General features: G+C 43.6%; 2 protein-coding genes and 1 long non-coding RNA gene across 10 annotated transcripts in view; 1 reads left to right on the forward strand and 2 right to left on the reverse strand.

Annotated features, from left to right (window-relative positions):
* Positions 1–17,363, forward strand: part of ADAT1 (adenosine deaminase tRNA specific 1) — a 37,764-nt gene extending 20,401 nt beyond the window's left edge. For 2 of the 8 annotated variants that reach the window (XM_087740459.1, XM_087740464.1), the window contains 3 exons: positions 4,320–4,901; positions 11,241–11,853; positions 15,044–17,363. In XM_087740459.1, the coding sequence (XP_087596585.1) occupies positions 4,320–4,452 (133 nt within the window). In that variant the 3' untranslated portion in view covers positions 4,453–4,901; positions 11,241–11,853; positions 15,044–17,363. Of the gene's footprint in view, positions 1–4,319; positions 10,177–11,240; positions 12,518–15,043 lie in introns of those variants that run through there. The other 6 variants (XM_087740462.1, XM_087740460.1, XM_087740461.1 and 3 more) reach the window with 6 other exon arrangements.
* Positions 9,869–18,561, reverse strand: GABARAPL2 (GABA type A receptor associated protein like 2). The gene is made up of 4 exons (XM_087740481.1): positions 18,416–18,561; positions 18,025–18,080; positions 12,526–12,698; positions 9,869–10,460 (listed from the first exon to the last, which is right to left on the reverse strand). The coding sequence occupies exons 1-4, from the start codon at positions 18,447–18,449 to the stop codon at positions 10,370–10,372; spliced, it is 354 nt and encodes a 117-aa protein (XP_087596607.1). The 5' UTR covers positions 18,450–18,561; the 3' UTR covers positions 9,869–10,369.
* Positions 16,768–18,018, reverse strand: LOC148051089 (uncharacterized). Its single transcript, XR_015700719.1, has 3 exons — positions 17,540–18,018; positions 17,374–17,446; positions 16,768–16,904 (listed from the first exon to the last, which is right to left on the reverse strand). It is a non-coding gene; the product is annotated as an uncharacterized LOC148051089 (long non-coding RNA).
* Positions 18,562–18,841: the final 280 nt, after the last annotated feature.

Here is an 18,841-nt window from a genome sequence, read left to right on the forward strand (position 1 = left end):
CTGTTTGTGCAAGGTGTGGCTGGCTGTGCAACCCTTGGTCTGAATCGAAGTGAGACTTTGTAACATAAACCTGCCCTGAGTTTCTTGCTGGGCTTGTTAAATGGATGGCTGATCCTGGTTTCTCTTAAATTTAGTCAGGAGCTGTCACAATTAAGATTGTGCTTTCTTCCTCCTTCCCGTTCAGTCTGCGGCATGGACGATTCCAGTTCCAGTGACACCTAATTGGAGGGGGTGGGCTGTTGTACAGACGAGTGCAAGGACTTTCAGATGGCTTTAAGGTTTAAATAGCTAGACTTAAAGTATAGAACTTTCACTTGGGCTTCATGTTTAAGATTTTTTGCCAATGTTCACTTGTGAAAAACAAAAAGATTCCGCCAGGTGGCCACTTAATATTTCCTGCTAGAGTGACTGAGGATGAGTGTAAGGAAGTTTCAGCCTAATGAAAGTTACTGTTACGGGAGGGGTGTGGTTTCACTGTTACTGCTGTTCTCTAATTAAAACAAAAAAACACATTTGGCAAGAATTTTATTGCAATTTTCTAGTTCTTTTTCAATTTTCTTTTTAAAGTTTGCACATGAAAGAATTCCTGTGATGGTCCTACCACTGCATAGAGGCTTGCGGGACACTTAGGTCCTCTGTTCTAACTAAAAATCTTTTCTATACTGCATGTCACAGATGCTTGTTAGGTCTTTGCCAGATTGAAGAGCCTTTTATTAAGTAGTATTTTCTGCCCCATGAAGATACTTATCCATCATAATTATCTCAAGACTTGATTTTTTTTTTTTTTAATCACTCTACTGAGCTTCTACATCTTTTCCTCTGTGTGATTCATTTTTTCCACATCTCAGATGACATTGGAAAAAGCCACAAAGCTAATTTTCCAATTTTTCAATAATGTTTTGAAAATCTGGTCTCCCAAGCTAGACACAGCAATGCAGTAACAATCTTCCAAATGCTGCAAAACCTTACGTTACTGCTAAAACTTGTACTGGAGTGGAATTCACTCATTGAGTTAATTCACTGTGACTTTATTCTTAACAGCTGGTGTCAATTATAAAGTTTGCCTGCAATGACTGCATTTTATCTGAAGCATTGAAGAAGATACTGATAGAATCAGGCCAAGTATGGTTTTCTGGCCCCCTATCATTATGGATTCACAACAGATATATTGAAGATCTGTGAGCTTTTGCCCTCTTAGATGTGATTCATTAATTTTTGTTTAGAGTCATGTTTTGGTTGATGCCTTGCGCTTACGTCAACATTTTTCATGTGCAATAGGTCTGTAATCTCAAAAGTGCATTATGGGTTGAATGTAAAAGTTTGAAACTGAATATGGGGTTAAAGGTAGGGTTTGTTGCTGAGAAGAAAGTATTGCAGCAGCGTATTGCTTTTCTTTGCAGACTGCCTTGCTTGTGAGCCCATTTCTGCTCAGCTGAGCACGTGAATCTTTTCAAGCACAATGGTGATTTGTGTAAGGCTTTTTCCAAGAGCGTGATACCTTTCAGAATGAAATCTGTGGATCACCTCTCACGTCTCTGGCACACAGCCATTGGAATCACTCTGTCTCTCTCTTACACAGTAGTGTAGGGGCAAGATTGAAATAGTAAAGGGAAACATAAAAGGAATGTAGTCAGGCAGACCTGGATAGGCTGGAGATCATATGATTGTACTGGACTTTGCCTGGGGCAGCAAACTAGTGTTCACTTCTGCCAAAAAAAAATGTCGCAGGTTCTTCATTACTAATGCTCAGAGCCTTAATGGCCCAACCAAAGCTAAGATACAGTCAAAGCATGTGAGGTTTTTAGGCACACGTAATGTACTTTGAATTTGAAAGCATTTTTCCCATATATATGTTGAAAATTTCTTAGAACCTTAATGTGGAAGTTGAGCATGAATTAAATCGATTTGATTTTGGCAGCTCTTTGAGGAAGCTTTTTAAAATTCAGCTTTTTATTGCATCCACTGTTAAATCCTGTAGCGATGTTGTTTGCTTGCAGAATGAGGCCCCAAGAGGCTGCAGTCACGTGTGCTCTTGTAGCTGCTACAGTGGAGTGAAAATACTGAGCTGCTCCTTACCGTCTATCCTGCTTTTGTACTGGCTATGTTTTCCCTTACTGTCTACTGTAACAGTTTCCAAACAAAGGTCTGTTGGAATAATCTAGGTTAGAAAAATCCTGTATGTGTTTTAGTTAAATTGAATCAGACTGACATATATGAATTGGAGAGCCATTGATTTGCCAGCAGATTCAGGAAAAAGAGCAACATTTAGCAAGGAAGAAATGAAGAACAGCTAGGCATTGGAGTCTTTCTCTTGGCTTAGAGGCAGGTTGAATCTATCTATCTGTGTCTGGATCTATATCTATATATGTGCATCCCCAGCAAGTGCAAGGAAAACAGCTGTTTCACCTTTAACAAGATTGAGCCAGTCCAAAAATCTGTGTTGTAGAATTATTTTTTGATCTTTGACCATCCTAAATGTGACCTCATAAGTACAAGTAGCTGTGTTTTGAAGATGTAAACAGCATCTGATATTAACTATTCTATGATAAGGGACAAATATAAGTCATTAGATGCATTTATGGAGAAGAAGGGCAGGGCCAAAGTCTTAAACAAATACGTCAGACGTACTTTAAGTGCAAGAAGCATGTTAGCATGAGAGTTTCTTCCCAAAGAATGATTCGGTCGTTATCCTTGAGTGTAAGCATGCACCTTGCTCCCCAGGGAATGCTTTTGAGGTGGAGGAGAAGGTGCAGGTGGTTTGTACTGTGTCTGAGGTACATGTCGGACTACCTGGGAGAGGAACAGCTTGCCTATGCTAGGGATTTGGAGCTGCTTGTGGTGGGTTGACCTTGACCTTGGCCCTTCTTGAACCTGTGTTGTTTCCTGAATGCTGCTTATGCAGATAGTTACTGGTCTTTTGCCTGTTCAGTGACGCTCCTAAACCATGATCCACCATTGATAATGGGGTTCTGCGACTGTTCCACTGGGCAGGTGGAGGAGAGTTGAAGTGGACCCTGTCATGGAACTTTCCAGAGCAGCTCGGAGATTAGTTTCATAGAGTTTGATTAATGTGAAAGAGAGAATACAAAATGGATTAGCTGTGACAAGAGTGCAGGCAGGTTTGTAAGAAAGTATACGTCTCCCATGTTCAGCAGTGGCATAGACAAGTTCTGCACTCTTGCACTTTCTGAACCGAAGGTCTGCAGGACAGAGAATGTCTCATGGCTGGCTATGTATGTCACAGTGTTCTAGAAATACATTTATAGCAGAATGCTGAATGCCTGAAATACAGCTTCTGATGGTCTGCTGTTACCGTTTTTGGGTTTGTTGGGGTGTTTTTGCTGCAGGGCGTGTGTGATCAATATTGCCTTTGAGCATGAAAGCCTGTTCTGGAAGTTAGTGCAGTGGTTCTCAGACTTTTTAGGTTAGGGTTCCTGTAGTAGTTTGGCTCTTCCCCTTTCTTGATGAAGGTCATGTTGCCTATGATCTTCCCTTCGTATTGGGTCGAATGTATAAACATTACGTGCAACATGTGGCTGACAGACTGTTTGGCAAAGGGAGACGAAAGAGACTGGGAAAGGAATGCAAGAAAAGGAAAAAAGTCTTGATGAAATTGTCTTAGAGGCACTTGTGTTCAGATACTCCAGACCTGAATTCCCTATTTTGAAAATCTAATGCTATAATGCTCTCAGCAGAGTGACCAATGGTTCTGCTGAGATTGTAGGGAGCAGGTGCTACGTGAGGAAGGGGAACGGAGCAGCACCAAAACTGCCGAGTCTCTTTTGCTTTAGGGAGAAGATTAAAAAAAAACCAAAACAACTTTCTCCTTTGTCTCACTCTTCCCCATTATTTCATGTTGGAAAAGAACAGCTGTCCTGTTCGTCCTTGTCCCCTTCCCTTCCAGCCAGCAATTGCATCCATTCTTCTAGCAAAACAAAGCTACTTCCACCCAATTCAAAGCACCTGTCTATAGCCACCTTTTCTGCTTTGCTTCGACATTTTTTGCTACCATAGAAGTTTTCTGTCACCTGTCACTACACAGTCAAACACACTTCTGTTGCTGGAGAGTGTGTATGACGCATGGTAGGGGAGTTGGTTTGCTCCTTTTTGTAAGACGGCTGACAATGTCTAGATACAGTAGCTTCAGGGCCTGGGCCTCTCCAAGTCTCCCTAGAAGCGCAAGAGAATTTCACTCAGTAGCATGAAAGAGCTTATAGGGCATCATCATGTTCTTAGATGTTTGATTGCTCTTTTCATTTTATGATGTTACATCCAATAGGATAATAGAAATGTTTTCGTTGTTGTGCATTTTCTGTCAGGATGAAGACTCTAGAAACCTACTGGGACTACAAGGAAGCTGCATTAAATTATCAAGAAGCCTGGAAGGTGCTGCGTAGCCAAGCTCTGCTGGGTTGGGTCAAGAATGACAAGGAATACCTGCACTTCACATGAGAATACATGCGGCTATGTAAATCCAGCAATAAGCCCTGGTGCACAGCAGATACCTCTACAGTTCAAGGGCCGGGAAAAGCTGTCCTCTAGTTCCTGTGCTGTAAGGAGACAGGACTGAAAAGGAAAGCAATTTAGAGAAGTCTTTATTTTGGCTGAGTTGAAGCCCCCTTTTTATTGAAATATAGAAAAGGATCATTGCAGACTTACTGTTTCATGCAGCTGAGAACTTTATGCCTCCAAAAGAAAGGAAGCAGTGGTGTGCTAGCCTCTGCTGTCTGAGGATATGATCTATCAGCCATAGTCCATTGCAATGGAAGTAATGTCAACTGAAATTGAAGCAGTGCTATGGAAGAAAGGCCGTCATTGTAAAATTTTAGTGCTGCTTTTTTCTTCCACTCTTCATAATGTTATGGTTGGTTTTTGTGTTGCTGGGACAACCCTAATGTATAGTAAGTAATATTTTTATAACTCTTGGCTCTCCTAGTCTGGTGCCTGGAAGAATTTTCTGTGTCCCCCAGCCCCATCGCTTCTAACTGGAAATACTAGTTCTGCTAAAGGGTCTTTTTTCTGGGAGCCCTTCAGATAAGCTTCTATTTGCTAAATACAGCCAAAGCAGAAGCAAAGGAGTGCTGGGGAGAAGGCTGTGTCAAATAATACCACTTACGATATCCCGTGCATCTCTCCTAATTTCAGGACTTTGCCAGATACCCCTTCAACTGCTTTGCTTCCATGGGCAGGAAAGAAACCTCCTGAATTACCTGATTCAAACCTGTCAATCCTGTGTAATTCCAGGCAAACATTTACCTACTTTTCCGTGTTTGACACGCTGTCTATTCCCCTGCTCCCCTGTGATACATGGTTAATTAAAAGCAGGGATGCCTTAGCCATTTATGTCACTGTTTCCTGGCAAGCGTTCATTACTAGCCTGGCAAAGGTGGAGATGCTTTGTGGGGGACTGGAAGTAGTCTCTGGCAGTCTTTGCCTTTATGCTTTATTACCACATAACATCTGCATGGCAAAACAGTCAACATTGCAAGCTGGGGGGAAGCAGCAGGTAATCCTCCTTAAACTTTCTGTCCCAATTATTGCCTTCTGTGAGCAAGTTCAGGACTATGTAACTGCTACTGAGCACACTCCCTTTTTGTACTTTTTCTGTTGTAAACTACAACTCATAAAATATTTGGACAAGGCAATGGCCGGAGGAAAGAAGTGGGTAATTTAGAACTTAAGAATTCTTTAGTGATTTGAGTTTTCTGTTCTTTGGTATCTTACTATAGTTTTGGATTTGAAAAATGGGCACAGCAGTTCTCCAAACAGTCTTTACAGTCAACCTACCAAGGTACATATGGGACTGAACAGTACATATCACATTACAGTCTGAGAATTGATTACAGCAGATCTTCTTACTTCACGCTTGGGTTGACTTGTCAAATAAGAATAGTTCTCCCTTACTTGTTGAAGAAGTAACAAAGAACTTAACTTCTGTGTGTATAAGCCTGTCCTCTCAAGTCCAGCACTAACATGCAGAAAGACCAGTTGTATTGGTGAGGGTGGAGTCGTTGTATGTGTTTGTAGGGGGCAGGGGATTATGGAGAACGGTGACTTGCATTAGTCATCAGAGGATGAAAAATGGCCCGATGGCATCGCAGATGGGCTACAGGGTGAACTGCTGAAGAGAGATGGTAGCAGTTACTGTAATTGAGCAAATAGTATTCCAAGGGCAGAGTCCTGTAGCGCACCTGAAGAGAGAAGCAGTACATTTCCAGGCTCCTGAAATTTACCTCTGTTCTTCCCTGAAATCTTGCAGAAAGTCTACCTTAACATACCTAGTTTCCCTTTGTTAATCAACAAGGTCTGTAGCGAACCTGCTGACCAGACTGGAATGTTCCCATTTCCTATCCAGCTGCAATATGAAAATGAGTTACATGAGGCTAGTTGTTCTGTAGTCTCGGCATCAGGCTGGTTTTCAGATGAGCAGTTATATGATGTAAATTCTTTTAACTCTTTCCTAAACTTCAGCCTGGCTGTTAGGAGAGGTTGTTCCTGGTAAGATTCTCCTATGTGTTTGTAAAATACTTGTGAACTGTGGACTGCTGCTTTCTACTACTTGTCAGGTTTGAAAGTAGTTTTAGAGGTGCTGAACACTGATATTAACCTCACTTTTTGGATGGAGTTGAGGACACATTTTAGCCTAGAGTGAGTCAATGAATATGCGAAGAGAGGGAAGGAGCTAAAACAAAGCAGCATTTAAAAGGCTGAGGGGCTAAGCTTGCAGGATCTTATACTCCATGGGGTAGCATTTCTGGGATTGAAAATAAGTATTTAAATGCTGCATCTGTTTAATTCCAAAATGTTAGGAAATGCTGTAGGCAGCGCCAAGAAACGATCTAAAAATCAGAAGGGAAAAACGCGGAGAGAGAGAGAGAGAGAATCTCTGCTTTTGGAAGAGGCAGCAAACTAAACTTTCATCATTGTCAGCAGGTCTTTGGCAGAATTGCTCCTGGAAGGTAGCAGTTGACGTGTTCCAAGCTTGTATCACTCCTTTGCACTGGAAGAGCTGATACACTGAAAACCAGAGATAGGCAAGGTGTAGGGAGGACAGTGGAATGCGGAGACTCTGCCACAGGGGAGCAGAGGGTGGGGTGAAGTAGGGGAAATGAAGTGCCCACAGTTCATGGTTAATGAGGACAACCAACCAATTGGTAATGGGAGCAGCAGAGCATATGAGGGCACTGAGATTCCCAAGGCATGTGTAAAATGCTCTCCAGAGCATATTTGTATTGCCCAGATAGGTCCTCGACTTTCCCAAACGAGTATGGGGACCAATGGTCCCTATTTGCCGGAACAAAGAAACTGTAATCCTTATTTTGAGTGGGATGTCTTTAACAGCTTCACTATTGGAGAAATCATTGTTTTCAATCACAGTAAGACGGCAGGGCAGACCGCCTGCTTATCTTTCAGGAAGTCAAAACCAGAGCATAGAAACAAGTGGTTTTGTCCAAGTGTAGAAGTAGTCTGCGCTGGAGGCTGCAGTTCCACGAGACAGCACGCTAGCATCCCACTCCCTTTGAAGAAGCAGGGTTTTGATCTTCGCAGTGTTCTTCCGCGGCTCACCTTACACAGGCTGGAGCGCGTACTGGTGTCAGTATGTTCAGAGGAAATTGAAGACTATTCAAATTACTCTTTGTAGAAAAACAAATCATGAGCCCAAAACAAGTTGCAGCTTTTCACTAGGAGTTAAATCCGCTTTGCACTAAGCCCAGTAAGCACTCGAGGACAGGAGGGGCTAGGGCTGTGCTGCCGAGGGCAGGAGGAGGTGGAGGCAGGCTTCCTTTCCCTTGTTACAAACTGCTAGCTGTATGAAACCACACCTGGAGAAAATGCTTGAGGCGTGAGTATGGAAAGGAAGTGTGAGTTACTTCTGGGAAGCCGCTGTTGGTAAGGAGGAAAGAAAGGTGTGGGAGTAAAACTGGGAGCCAAATGTAGTTGAGGGGCCTAGCAGTTCTTTCTCTCAAAGCGTAACCATCCCGAGAATCTGACAGTGTCATTGTAAGAGGGTTGCAGCAGTGGTTTACAGGTGGAAGCAGGGCAATTTTGGAGGAAAGACCATCTAAATTCATCTAGTACTGGTTTAGTTATATTGGAGGTGACATTTCAAGTCAGCTTAAAGATAGGTGATGTAGAAGTGTTGCTGTAGGAACAGTGAGGCATTTCTTCGTTTGAAATGCCTTCCCAGTCCTGAAGGGTCAACAGAAAGTGAAGACCGTATGGGACCCAAATGCTTTTAATAATTTTACAAGAGTGACTGCCCTATCTAAAGGGATGCATTTCATCTGTGCATTTCAAAAGGAAATCTCTTGATGTTTTATTGCCATTTTAAGTGCATCTGTAGATGAAAAGTAAAGTTAGTGATTTATCCTTGCATTCTCTGGAATTACTTGTGTACGTGGGCTCCTAAATCTAAACTAATAATTACAGAGACATTAAAGAAAGTAGTTATGTGGGGTTTTTTAGGGGCTTATGAAGGGTATCCCAGAAGTCACCTCGATCATAACATTGGGAATAAAACTTCATCTTCCCCTGTTTTGTTTAGATGTATCTATGTGCTAGCATGTAATTAGCTTTATCTAGCAGTTTTAAGTTACATTTCTTACTCTCTTGCTAACAGCTAGCAAAAAAATATTACTGTATAACCATAGACAAACTGTGAAGTTTCAGCTTAAAGGAAACAGAACATTTTCCAGTAATAAAAGGTAACAAAAAAATTACAGATTAAACCACTTTTCTTCATTCTGAATCAAAAATTCTGTCAAGAGTAAACATTAATACTAAATGCATGGAAAGGCGGGGGGTAGAAGGAATTCACGATGGAAGCAGTGACGGAGTGTTTACTAAAGCAGTGCCATACGTGGCAGCGCTAGCCTGAATAATGAAGGCTTGCTGAAGTCAAAGGCACATTTTGAGATGCCGTAAGCACACACGGCACTGTGACTGTGACAAGCCTCAGTAACAGAGTAGGGTCAGCGTTTCACGGGCTTCTCCCTCCTCGTTGTGGAGTCCTACCCGTACCTGTGAATAACTGTGGAGCCCAACATAATTCTAGGTGACTTCTTGGGAGTTTGAGTTACTATGAATTTGATTTAAGCTTGGAAAGTGATAAATTTCCACTGTGACTGGAAACATTCTAAAAACTAAACTCTTCCGCACCATGTAGCGTGAAAATGAAGTAAAACTTTTATTAGGAATCTGAAGTGTAATTAGTGTTTCCTTGCCGGCTTACGAAGTTCAAAGCGATGTTACTTTTCCAACCCAGTGTTACCCTTTAATATCAAAGTGTGAACTCCAGTACTGCGCAATTAGTCAATTAGGTGTTTTCCGCGCACGCCCCCACCATGCAGAGCCACCGGTTTGCCTCTTTGCCTGTAAGTAGAGGTAGCTCTGTAGCTATGGTAAGCCCATTTGGAGAGAAGTTGAGCGCCTCGTGAGTAACAAGCTTTTTTGGTTTTGTGGCAAAGCCTCTTTACTTTTGCTGTGCTGCATACGTGCTTTGGCAATAGTGCTCATAAACTGGAGGAACTGATCTTGAATTCTTCATCTTGCATGCAGCATTTCTAATTCTAGTTGTCTGCCGCAACTAAGTAAAACAGAACGGTTTGGGTGGGAAGGGACCTTTAAAAGTCCCTTTTAAAAGTGCCCGTAGGCAGGCATAGCTCTTCTCCTGATGAGATCTAGTGGCTCTGAAGATACTGGTTTTGGAACTTACAGATAGCTCCTTGTTCCTTGTATCGTCATCCACATACTGAAGGTTGAGAAGCTGTACAGTGTCTAGTAAATAATATAAGCAGCTGTATAGTGTCTAGTAAATGTGATGTATAACTTTCTGGCCAAAATTAAGGTAAAGAAATGACAGCACTGCCTGTTTGTGACAGGAATTTTTATTGTAGTTGTTTGTTAATTGAGAAAGAGGAACATATGAGCTCAATTCAACATGATCAGCATCTTGCTCCTGCTTAGGATAAGCCAGCAAATCCAGTGTTCCCAATACTAACTTAATGTTTTTATTTTTCTTAAACTAACACCTCAAAACAGAATAAATGCATATTCTTCTTTTCATGTTTTAGTAGCCCAACTACTTTGCTTTGTTATTTAATCAATGTCATCAAATGTATCCCCCAAAGGAGTGAGGCTCTGGGAATTCATAGCCATGAGAAAAAAAAAAAACAATGCACAAAACGAACAAAACTTTTTTTTTTGATAATTTAACAGTCTAGTAAAACAAGACCTATCAATATATTAAGAAATAAATCCAGTTACAAATGCTTGTATATAGAAGGAACTTCTGTGGATGTCAGAACAGAAAATGATCAGCTATTTACAAGATACACAGCAGGATGGTATAGCAGCCAAGACCCACCATTCAGAAACCAAATGTGTTCTCTCCACTGTAGGCAACATACAAGAATCCATCCTCATCCTTTTCCTTCTCATAAAGTTGTCCCATAGTTAAGCTTGAAGGGGAAAAAAAGAGAAAGGGTTTGCTTAGATCATGACAGTTGCAAATGGTAACAGTTAGAACCTCACATAAACAAGGATTAATAAAAGCTAAAACTGGTAACTCTGTGTGTAAATTAAAATCCAAAAATGAGGCTCTCTGAAAAGCAGTTGACTCCCGAGTTAGCAAAATGATTCTGGGCTCTCTGCACCCTGTCTGGGTTTTTGTCACTTCTTCTCAAATGCATTTGTCAGAATGCTTCCTTATTTTATTGGAAATTAGTCACTGAGTGTATTTCAGGTTCTGAATCATCCATTATTGATGCTGTGACTAATACAAGGATCAATACCTGACCGCACCTTCCTTGAATGCAGCTGCATTAACATCGTCTTGTGTTGAGCAACCTCATTTTTCTCCTTCCACCTGGTGTGGCTGTGAATGTTCAGCTGCTCTCCAGTCTATCAGACTTGTGCTTTTTGGACTGTTTCTTTGAGGTCCAGGTTGTTTTGGGGAGTAAAAGGTTCGCTTTCTATGTTGTTAAAAAGTGATGACTTAAAATAGTACTAGTACCAAAATGCGTGGGCAATAAATTACAAGTTAGCCAGAAACTAGTGCTTTTTCAGTGGATAAGGTTTTGAACATTTGATCAAAGGAAAATTTTCTTAAACTGAAGAGGCATGTGGCCCTTCACCATCTGAGCAGCTGCGGCCTTTAGGGCAATGTCTGTATTTTGAAAACAAAAAGAAACCCAAGCAATTACTTGGCCAGTACAACTGCTCCAACCGTCTATCTGCAGATGAAACAGGCAGTTGGTACCAGTCAGCTGCACAAATGACGCCTCCTCAGCTCACCTCTGTCTGGCTTCCCCAGACTGAGAAAAGGCTGCTGAACTGAAAGATGCAGGCTGAATGTGAGTGATAGGGAGAACAATCGTGCCTTTCTACCCAAGAGAGGAGCTGGGAAGAGCTGCAGGCAGTACTTGAATTGGAAGGGAATTGGTGAGTAGTAGATAAACTTCTGGGTGAGAAGGATGTCAAGAGGTAGCGGTCTATGTAATAAACTCAGCTTACGAGAGGAGCAGAGCCATTAATAGATCAGATTTTTGTTTATTTGTTAACAAGTTACCATTCTTGCACTAACGTTGAAAGTTCAAAGCCCTATTTTTCCAGCAGAGATGTGACATCTCATCATGAACATGCGAGATGAGACAATGTGCCCTTTCTTTTTCTTTCCTGTTTCTAGCAGTTCTACCGCACTGTTAAAAAGATGACATATAGGCATTCCTAATACTCTTAGAAGCCACCAAGCAGAAAAAGGTCGTTCTCACAGGTGCCTATTGTGTATCACAAAGTAAATAAAAATTTTCCTGACCGAGTCTGGACGAGTTACCTGGAGGGACTGTTACGCAGGTAAGGATTAATAAGAATAATATTCTATCTAAGCCATGTAACACCATGACATACTATTTCCTCAAATAGTATTAAGTATCTCGTATAGAAAGCAGTTGTTGTAGCTGCTTCTGCTATACATTATTGTGTACGTAGCAGACAACAATGAAACTTATTCCTATATAAAAGCAAGGTGAAAAACCTTTCTATAGTCATTTTGCATTTTGTGTTTATAGAAGAAAAGAATTAATTTTTAAAACGAGCAATAGCAACTAGTCTGTAATGTCATAATTTCTTTCTGAGCTGACAGGTTAATGTTTCTTCAGAATAATTTATGGTGCTTGCTTTCGAGTATTTAACATACAACTTTTTTGTTACACTGAGAATGATTATTTTTTTGGCATTGATGATGTAAATGTTCTTGCACTCAACCAAAGATATCATCATAACTCCAGAGGTCACCCTCTTGCCATGGAAGTAAATCATAATATATTTTTCAGTCACCTTTCCTTTCAGCTTAGCTGAAGAAATGTTTATCAAACTTGTGAGAAAAAAACCTGTCATGGTGAGATTAAGATGTAGCCAAACACCTCCCAAAATCACCAGATAAGCCTCAAAGAGGGGAGTTACTGTCCCCTTCATGCGCACACGCTTGCTGAAATGGTTCTGAATACCAAGTGAATAGCCTCTCACCTGGACTGTGGGACAGTCTTGTCTACAAAGAGGAATATTGCTTTCTCAGATGGCAGTTGAATCCTCTTCCTGATGATCCACATGAACTGGGCCACGGTGATGTCAGATGGAACTAAGTACTTCCTCTTGTCAATGTCAACAATCTGAGATCCTGAGACCTTCTCCACTATGACCTGTAAAGCACAGGTGTGAGGGTCAGGCTTTTCAGGATTGGTACCAACAGACAGCTTTGGTAAATCGCTTGCTGGTACGGGCTTACAGCAGTGAGCAGAGGGGAGGAACAAAAAGGTTTCTTGACCGCAACCAAATGAGAGGTAGCACTGGCTCAGCACTGTAAAACCTGATTTTACAACTGCACTGAAACCCTCATTCATATACACAATGGCTCAAAGCTTCCTATGCCTGCGGTTGACTATGGGGTAAAAAGATGCAATATGTCTAAAAGAAACCTGTGACACGAAAGTATACGCATCTTTTAACTTTCTGTACACCGATGATATGAAATTACTGCAGTGTGGACCCCAAGTTGAACATGAGCCAGCAGCGTGCCCTGGCAGCAAAGAAGGCTAATGGTATCCTGGGCTGCATCAGGCAAAAGCATTGCCAGCAGGTCGAGGGAGGAGATCCTTCGCCTCTACTGGCACCGGTGAGGCCGCACCTGGTGTGGTGTGTCCAGTTCTGGGCTCCTTAGTACAAGAAAGAGACATGGACATACTGGAGAGAGTCCAAGAAAGGGCCTCAAAGATGTTTAAGGGATTGGAGCATCTCCCCTACGAGGAGAGGCTGGGAGAGCTGGGACTGTTCAGCCTGGAGAAGGGAAGGCTCAGGGGGATCTTATCAATGTGTATAAATACCTGAGGGGAGGGTGCAAAGAAGATGGAGCCAGGCTGTTTTCAGGGGTGCCCAGGGAGAGGACAAGAGGCGACGGGCACAAATGGAAACACAGGGGGTTCCCTCTGAACATCGAGAAACACTTTTTTCCTGTGCAGGTGACGGAGCACTGGCAGAGGTTGCCCAGGGAGGCTGTGGAGTCTCCCCCCTTGGAGGTATTCAGAAGCCATCTGGCCGTGGTCCTGGGTGCTGGCTGTAGGTGGCCCTGCTTGAGCAGGGAGGGGTTGGACCAGTGACCTCCGGAGGGCCCTTCCCACCTCAAACGTTCTGTGATCCTGTGATTTATTCATACCAGGACAGTAACGTCCTATTGTGTTTAAATATGGCTAATTTTCAAAATGTTCTGAAGTTCCCCATGTGCACTATCCAAAAATAGTGTATTCCCCAACAAAAGCTTAGGGTCAGCGGCAAGAGAGGAACTGGCATCTACCGAGACATTCAAAGCACAGGCAGCTTGAAAACTTTGGGTTTAGGAGTGGCTTGTCTGCACTACTTCCCTTAAACTAACCGGTGACTGAAGTCCAGGACTTCTGTCTTTTCACTTACTCCAGTTGATAGTAGCAAACTGAGAAATCCATTTAACCTGTTCCTTTCTTGCCCCAGTCAGCTGTAGTGGAGTCATGAAAAATTCAACTAGACTGCAGTGCTGGCACCTGAGCAATGGTAGGTGATTGAGGAAGTCCATTCCCTTTGTACAGATGCTGCTTACTTTGTTTTTGTCACTGTCACGACGTAAGAAGAAAGTGGAATAGAACAGAACAGTTCAGTTGGAAGGGACCTACAATGATCATCTTGTCCAACTGCCTAACCACTTCAGGGCTGACCAAAAATTAAAGCATGTTATTATGGTCCGACTGCCTCTTAAACACTGACAGGCATGGGGCATCGACCACCTCTAGGAAGCCTGTTACAGTGTTTGACCACCCTCTCGATAAAGAAATGCTTCCTAATGTAAAGTCTGAACCTCCCCTGATGCAGCTTTGAACCATTTCCATGTGTCCTCTCCCTGGGTCCCAGGGAGAGAGATCCCAGCACCTCCCTCTCCACGTCCCCTCCTCAGGAAGCTGCAGAGAGCAATGAGGTCACCCCTCAGCCTTCTTTCCTCCAAACTAGACAAGCCGAGAGTCCTTAGCTGCTCCTCATAGGACATGCAAGTGTGGCCATCGTTGCTTGAAATCTTGTGTTACACAGAATTCTAGTTTGCAACAAGCATGCCCTATCCTTTTTTAAATTGTCATGACTAAATAAAATGCCACAATACGAAGAAATACAGGTTTAATATACACACCACCTCCACCCTTCCAACTTAACTGTCTTCTTTAAACAATGTCCCAAGTTGCTCGTAACAGATGACAGAACCAACTGCCTTGATATGGAGTATAGCAAAAGAAAAAAAAAAAAAAAAGAATATTAGAAATAAATTTCAGTAACACTGAAGCTAAAAAATCAGTATTTAGGTAAATGGGAGGGAGAACCACCAATCTAGTCTAGTATCTAATCTACCATTTCACCTGTTGTGTACAAGCCAGAAATGCCAAAATGGCTCTCGGGCTTCCATCTAGAGCATTAGAGTAGTCATTAACACTTTTGTTTTCCTCCCTGAAGTCTTTTGTATTCATCTCTGCAGCATACCATACTATTACACAACACGTACCAGTACGTCGGAAACTGTCGCGCTACGCAGAGGCACATGCATACTTCAGGTAACTCAAGGCAGAGTTGAAGAAGCCATGTTATCTCTGAATACCGTCAAAAACCTGATAGAGTTGCAGTGTGAACTGTGGTATAACCCAAGGTTCTAGTTGGCCATAGACCACATGTTCATTTTTTTACAGTACTTTGCAGTACTGCTTTTGATTTGACATCCATGCTGTCTGCATTTCTTTAATTAATTTGGCAATGATTACTGACTTCCCACAGCTAGCCACCAAGCGTTTCAGCCAGGCTCAACAATGCCTCAAGGAAGAGAAATGAAGCGTGGTTGCAGTACGCTCTGGAATACCAGCTGGCCTGCCAAGGATGCCAGTTGAGCACTCCACCAAATCACCAGAAAGGTGCTGTGATGTGATCTTTTCTGTGTGCCTCTGCTGTACCAGACTTAGACTGCCAGATAATCCAGCAATGTATGCATCTGATGTTAAAAACTATATGATTACAGCTTCAGTTGATTGGGTGAAGTTACAGGATGACAGTGAAGCCACACTAATAAAGTGTAGGTTTTAGCTATATATGAATGAAAGCCAGATGGGATACATAGGCTGTAAGGAAAAAAATAAGATAAATAAAAAAGTAAATCACAACCCATGCTTATTGCTGCTAGGCCACCACAGGAACTTGGCTATTCTCTGCCTGTACCGGGAGCGTTCGGTAACAGAAAGCAGGCAGGAACCCGAGCAGAGATGCCCAGATAAGATGATGTTTGCAGCATCAACAGGCTTTTGTTTGCAACTTTGAAAAAACAACTGCCTATGTTAATCACTATTTTAGGATGTCTGTAGACTCAGGTCTGCAATAGCATACTGATTTTATCACTGGAACCCAGATTTTTTTTTTTTTTTAAAACGTGTTATTCTGAATATAACTGTACTCTAGGGCATATTGTTTGTTCCACTGTGTTACTGTTGTCAAGGTACGACGCACCAATGCTATTCTCTGCTTTGTATTATGCTGAACTGATATTAGAGTATCTTACTTCATACGTTAGGAAATTAAAAACTGACTGCAGGAAGGAAAGATGGCAAGATGGCCACAAACAAAACCAAACAAAAAGCAACAGGTACAGGAGGAAGGAGAATTAAGTATTACTTGTGGAAAGGACCTGGTGCTTGTTGCTCCACACAGGCTAGTTCTTGAAGGAAAAATGCAGCGTGTGAGGAAATAAGGCTTACAAGAGGTTCCAGTGTCTCCATCCTTAGTCCTGCATTCCCCATTGCTATAGCATACAGGTAATGCTCAAGTAAATTTACAAAATGTGCTATCTTATGACCTGGAGAGAGTGCTCCTTATAATTTCTTCAGCTCTGCCTGCAGAAACAGGAGGAGGGCATAGTAACTGCCCCTTGCAATTTAATGTGAGTAAACTGTAAAGAGGAGCAAGAACAGCCTGAAAGGAATATTGAAGCCTTAACAACTGATATTTTTTTAAAGATTACAATAACACACTAGGCATTTTAGCTTCATAATGCAGAAACTGTCATAACTGGAAGTCAAGGCTGTTGGTGAACTGCTTCTAGTAAAACTTACAGATACCTTTAACCCTTAACCACTTGATTCCCCAGGCAAATTTAAAATTGCAGTGTTTAGCAAGCATGAATTTCTTTCACCTCCCATTTTATTCCTAAAAAGTCTAGCCTAGGACAGAGGCAGGCTGTTCATATATTATCTTAACAGGTCTGAACCACTGAAACACCTCTAAATCCAGGTAGACAGATACAGCAGCTGAGAATTGAAGTCACTTTGACCTATGTCACTCTGGATGCAGGCTACAACCTGGAAAGCAGGAAACATACATTAAGGCTGAAAAACACTTTTGGCTATTAAATGCCAAAACCACATTTGATACCAACTATTTCGTGAAAGGTACATGGCTCAATCTGAATCATCAGGCAGAAAACATGTATCTATGAGTTTCAATGTCTCTTTTTCCCCTAGGGTATAAAAGATATTCTTGAAATGGACAAATGGTTATCTGTGGAGATGTATGGTCATTAGCATGCTACAGTCTACATATGAGGGGGTAGCTGGCCAAGCAGAGAATGGCAAGGATCAGATCACCTTGCCAGACTGCAACTGGACCAGACGCTGTGACCAGGTGCAACTCAGCAGCAGAGAAAGTCAATGGGATTAGAGGTTCTTCTCTGGGCTGCACTGTCTAATGGACAAGTTATTTACCGAGAGGTCAGACAGGACTGGCACTAACTGGCACATGGTCAGATGGGATGTGGGAAATTTTACTCACGAGCAGATGCGTTGAGAATGTGGACGTGTTGCTAGCTGTTACATAAGGATGTGAAGTGTGGTCATTTCACGGACTGAAACACGATAAAAGGGATTGCGGAGTGAAGAAGAGAGGTCATTCACTATTTAGCAGGTAGGCAGGTATTAATGCAGAAAGGAGGGCCCACCACTCGCACTGGCTCTTCAAGCAACAGGGTTTGCATGGGGAGATTCACCACGATAAGACTGGTTACAGGCATGGAATACCTGTGGAAAAGAACCTTCCTCATATAGCCAGGACGGAAGACTGTCAAGGTTTAAAGAATTTATGATCTTTCTTGGGATCAGGCGCAGAATGAATCCTCAAGGCGCTGAAGGTATTTGCTGGGATATAATTGCCATTAGAAGAAACTAGGACACTGATAAACCATAAACATGCCTGGGAAGTGTTTAGAAAGTCAGGCACTCTTGCTTACTTGCCAGTATGCACTGGCACAGAGGAGGGAATGTTGGATTAGTTAGATGTGTTTGAGGCCTCTTTAAAACATCGAAGGACACAAAAGGGAAGATGAATTTACTTAGTAGGACCTGATCAAAGAAGAGAGGGCAGGATGGAAACAGCTTATCCACCTTTGCCTCTACGTACTCAGATGAAGCTGGCTTGGTTACTCACCGGGACACGGTCAGGGTATTTGGCTCGGATTTTTGCCGACTCGACACATCTGTGCTCTGTGAACAAAACTCGTAATTAGTCATTGCATAGTAATAGTATGGCCAGGTTCCCGGGCAGAGAGGGCAGCGCCCGCAGGGACGGGAGCCTGCGGGGATCGCGGCCGTCCTGCCCCTCCCGAGGGGGCCTCCAGCTGTCCAGGGAGGCCGCCCCCGGGCACCACGCCACCCTTCGGCGAGGGCCGCAGGCGGCTGTCCGCCCAGAGACAAGACGACCGGCTCGGGGAGCCGACCGGGGCACGCAGCGCCGGGAGGCCCCGGGGCGGATGGCGACACAGGAGACGGAGGGCGGCGGGGCCGCCGGCGGGCAGCGCCCGGGCCGGGCCCACCCTTACCCAGCGCGTGGTCCTCCTTGAACATCCACTTCATGGTGCGGGCCGGCGGAAGCGGAGCCAGCGGCGGCGAGGCCCGTGGGCGGGCGGGCGGGCGGGGGCTCGTGCCGGGCGGCCGGGCCTGTCGCTGTCACGGTCCCTGTCACAACAACAACAGCCGCGGCTCGGCGGGCGGGACTTCCGGCTCGGCCGTTCCCTAGCAACCACCCGAAACGCGGCGCTTCCGGCCGGGGCTGGAGGGGCGGGGCCGTAGCGTCCGGGCGTGCGGTCGCCTGGCGGGTGCGCGGCCACGCGTCGGCCCCGCCCGAGGCGTTCCCGGGGCGCTCGGAGCCGCATCACGGGCTCCGCCGCCGCGGCGGGTGCCCCCGTCTCCGTCCCGCTGCCCTTCCCGGGCGCTCTCCCGCCTCACCGCAGTCGTCGGGCCCGGAC

Source organism: Nipponia nippon, unplaced genomic scaffold, assembly GCF_047370975.1.
Source record: "Nipponia nippon isolate SJK-2023a ecotype South Korea unplaced genomic scaffold, ASM4737097v1 scaffold_7, whole genome shotgun sequence".
Lineage (NCBI taxonomy): Eukaryota > Metazoa > Chordata > Aves > Pelecaniformes > Threskiornithidae > Nipponia > Nipponia nippon.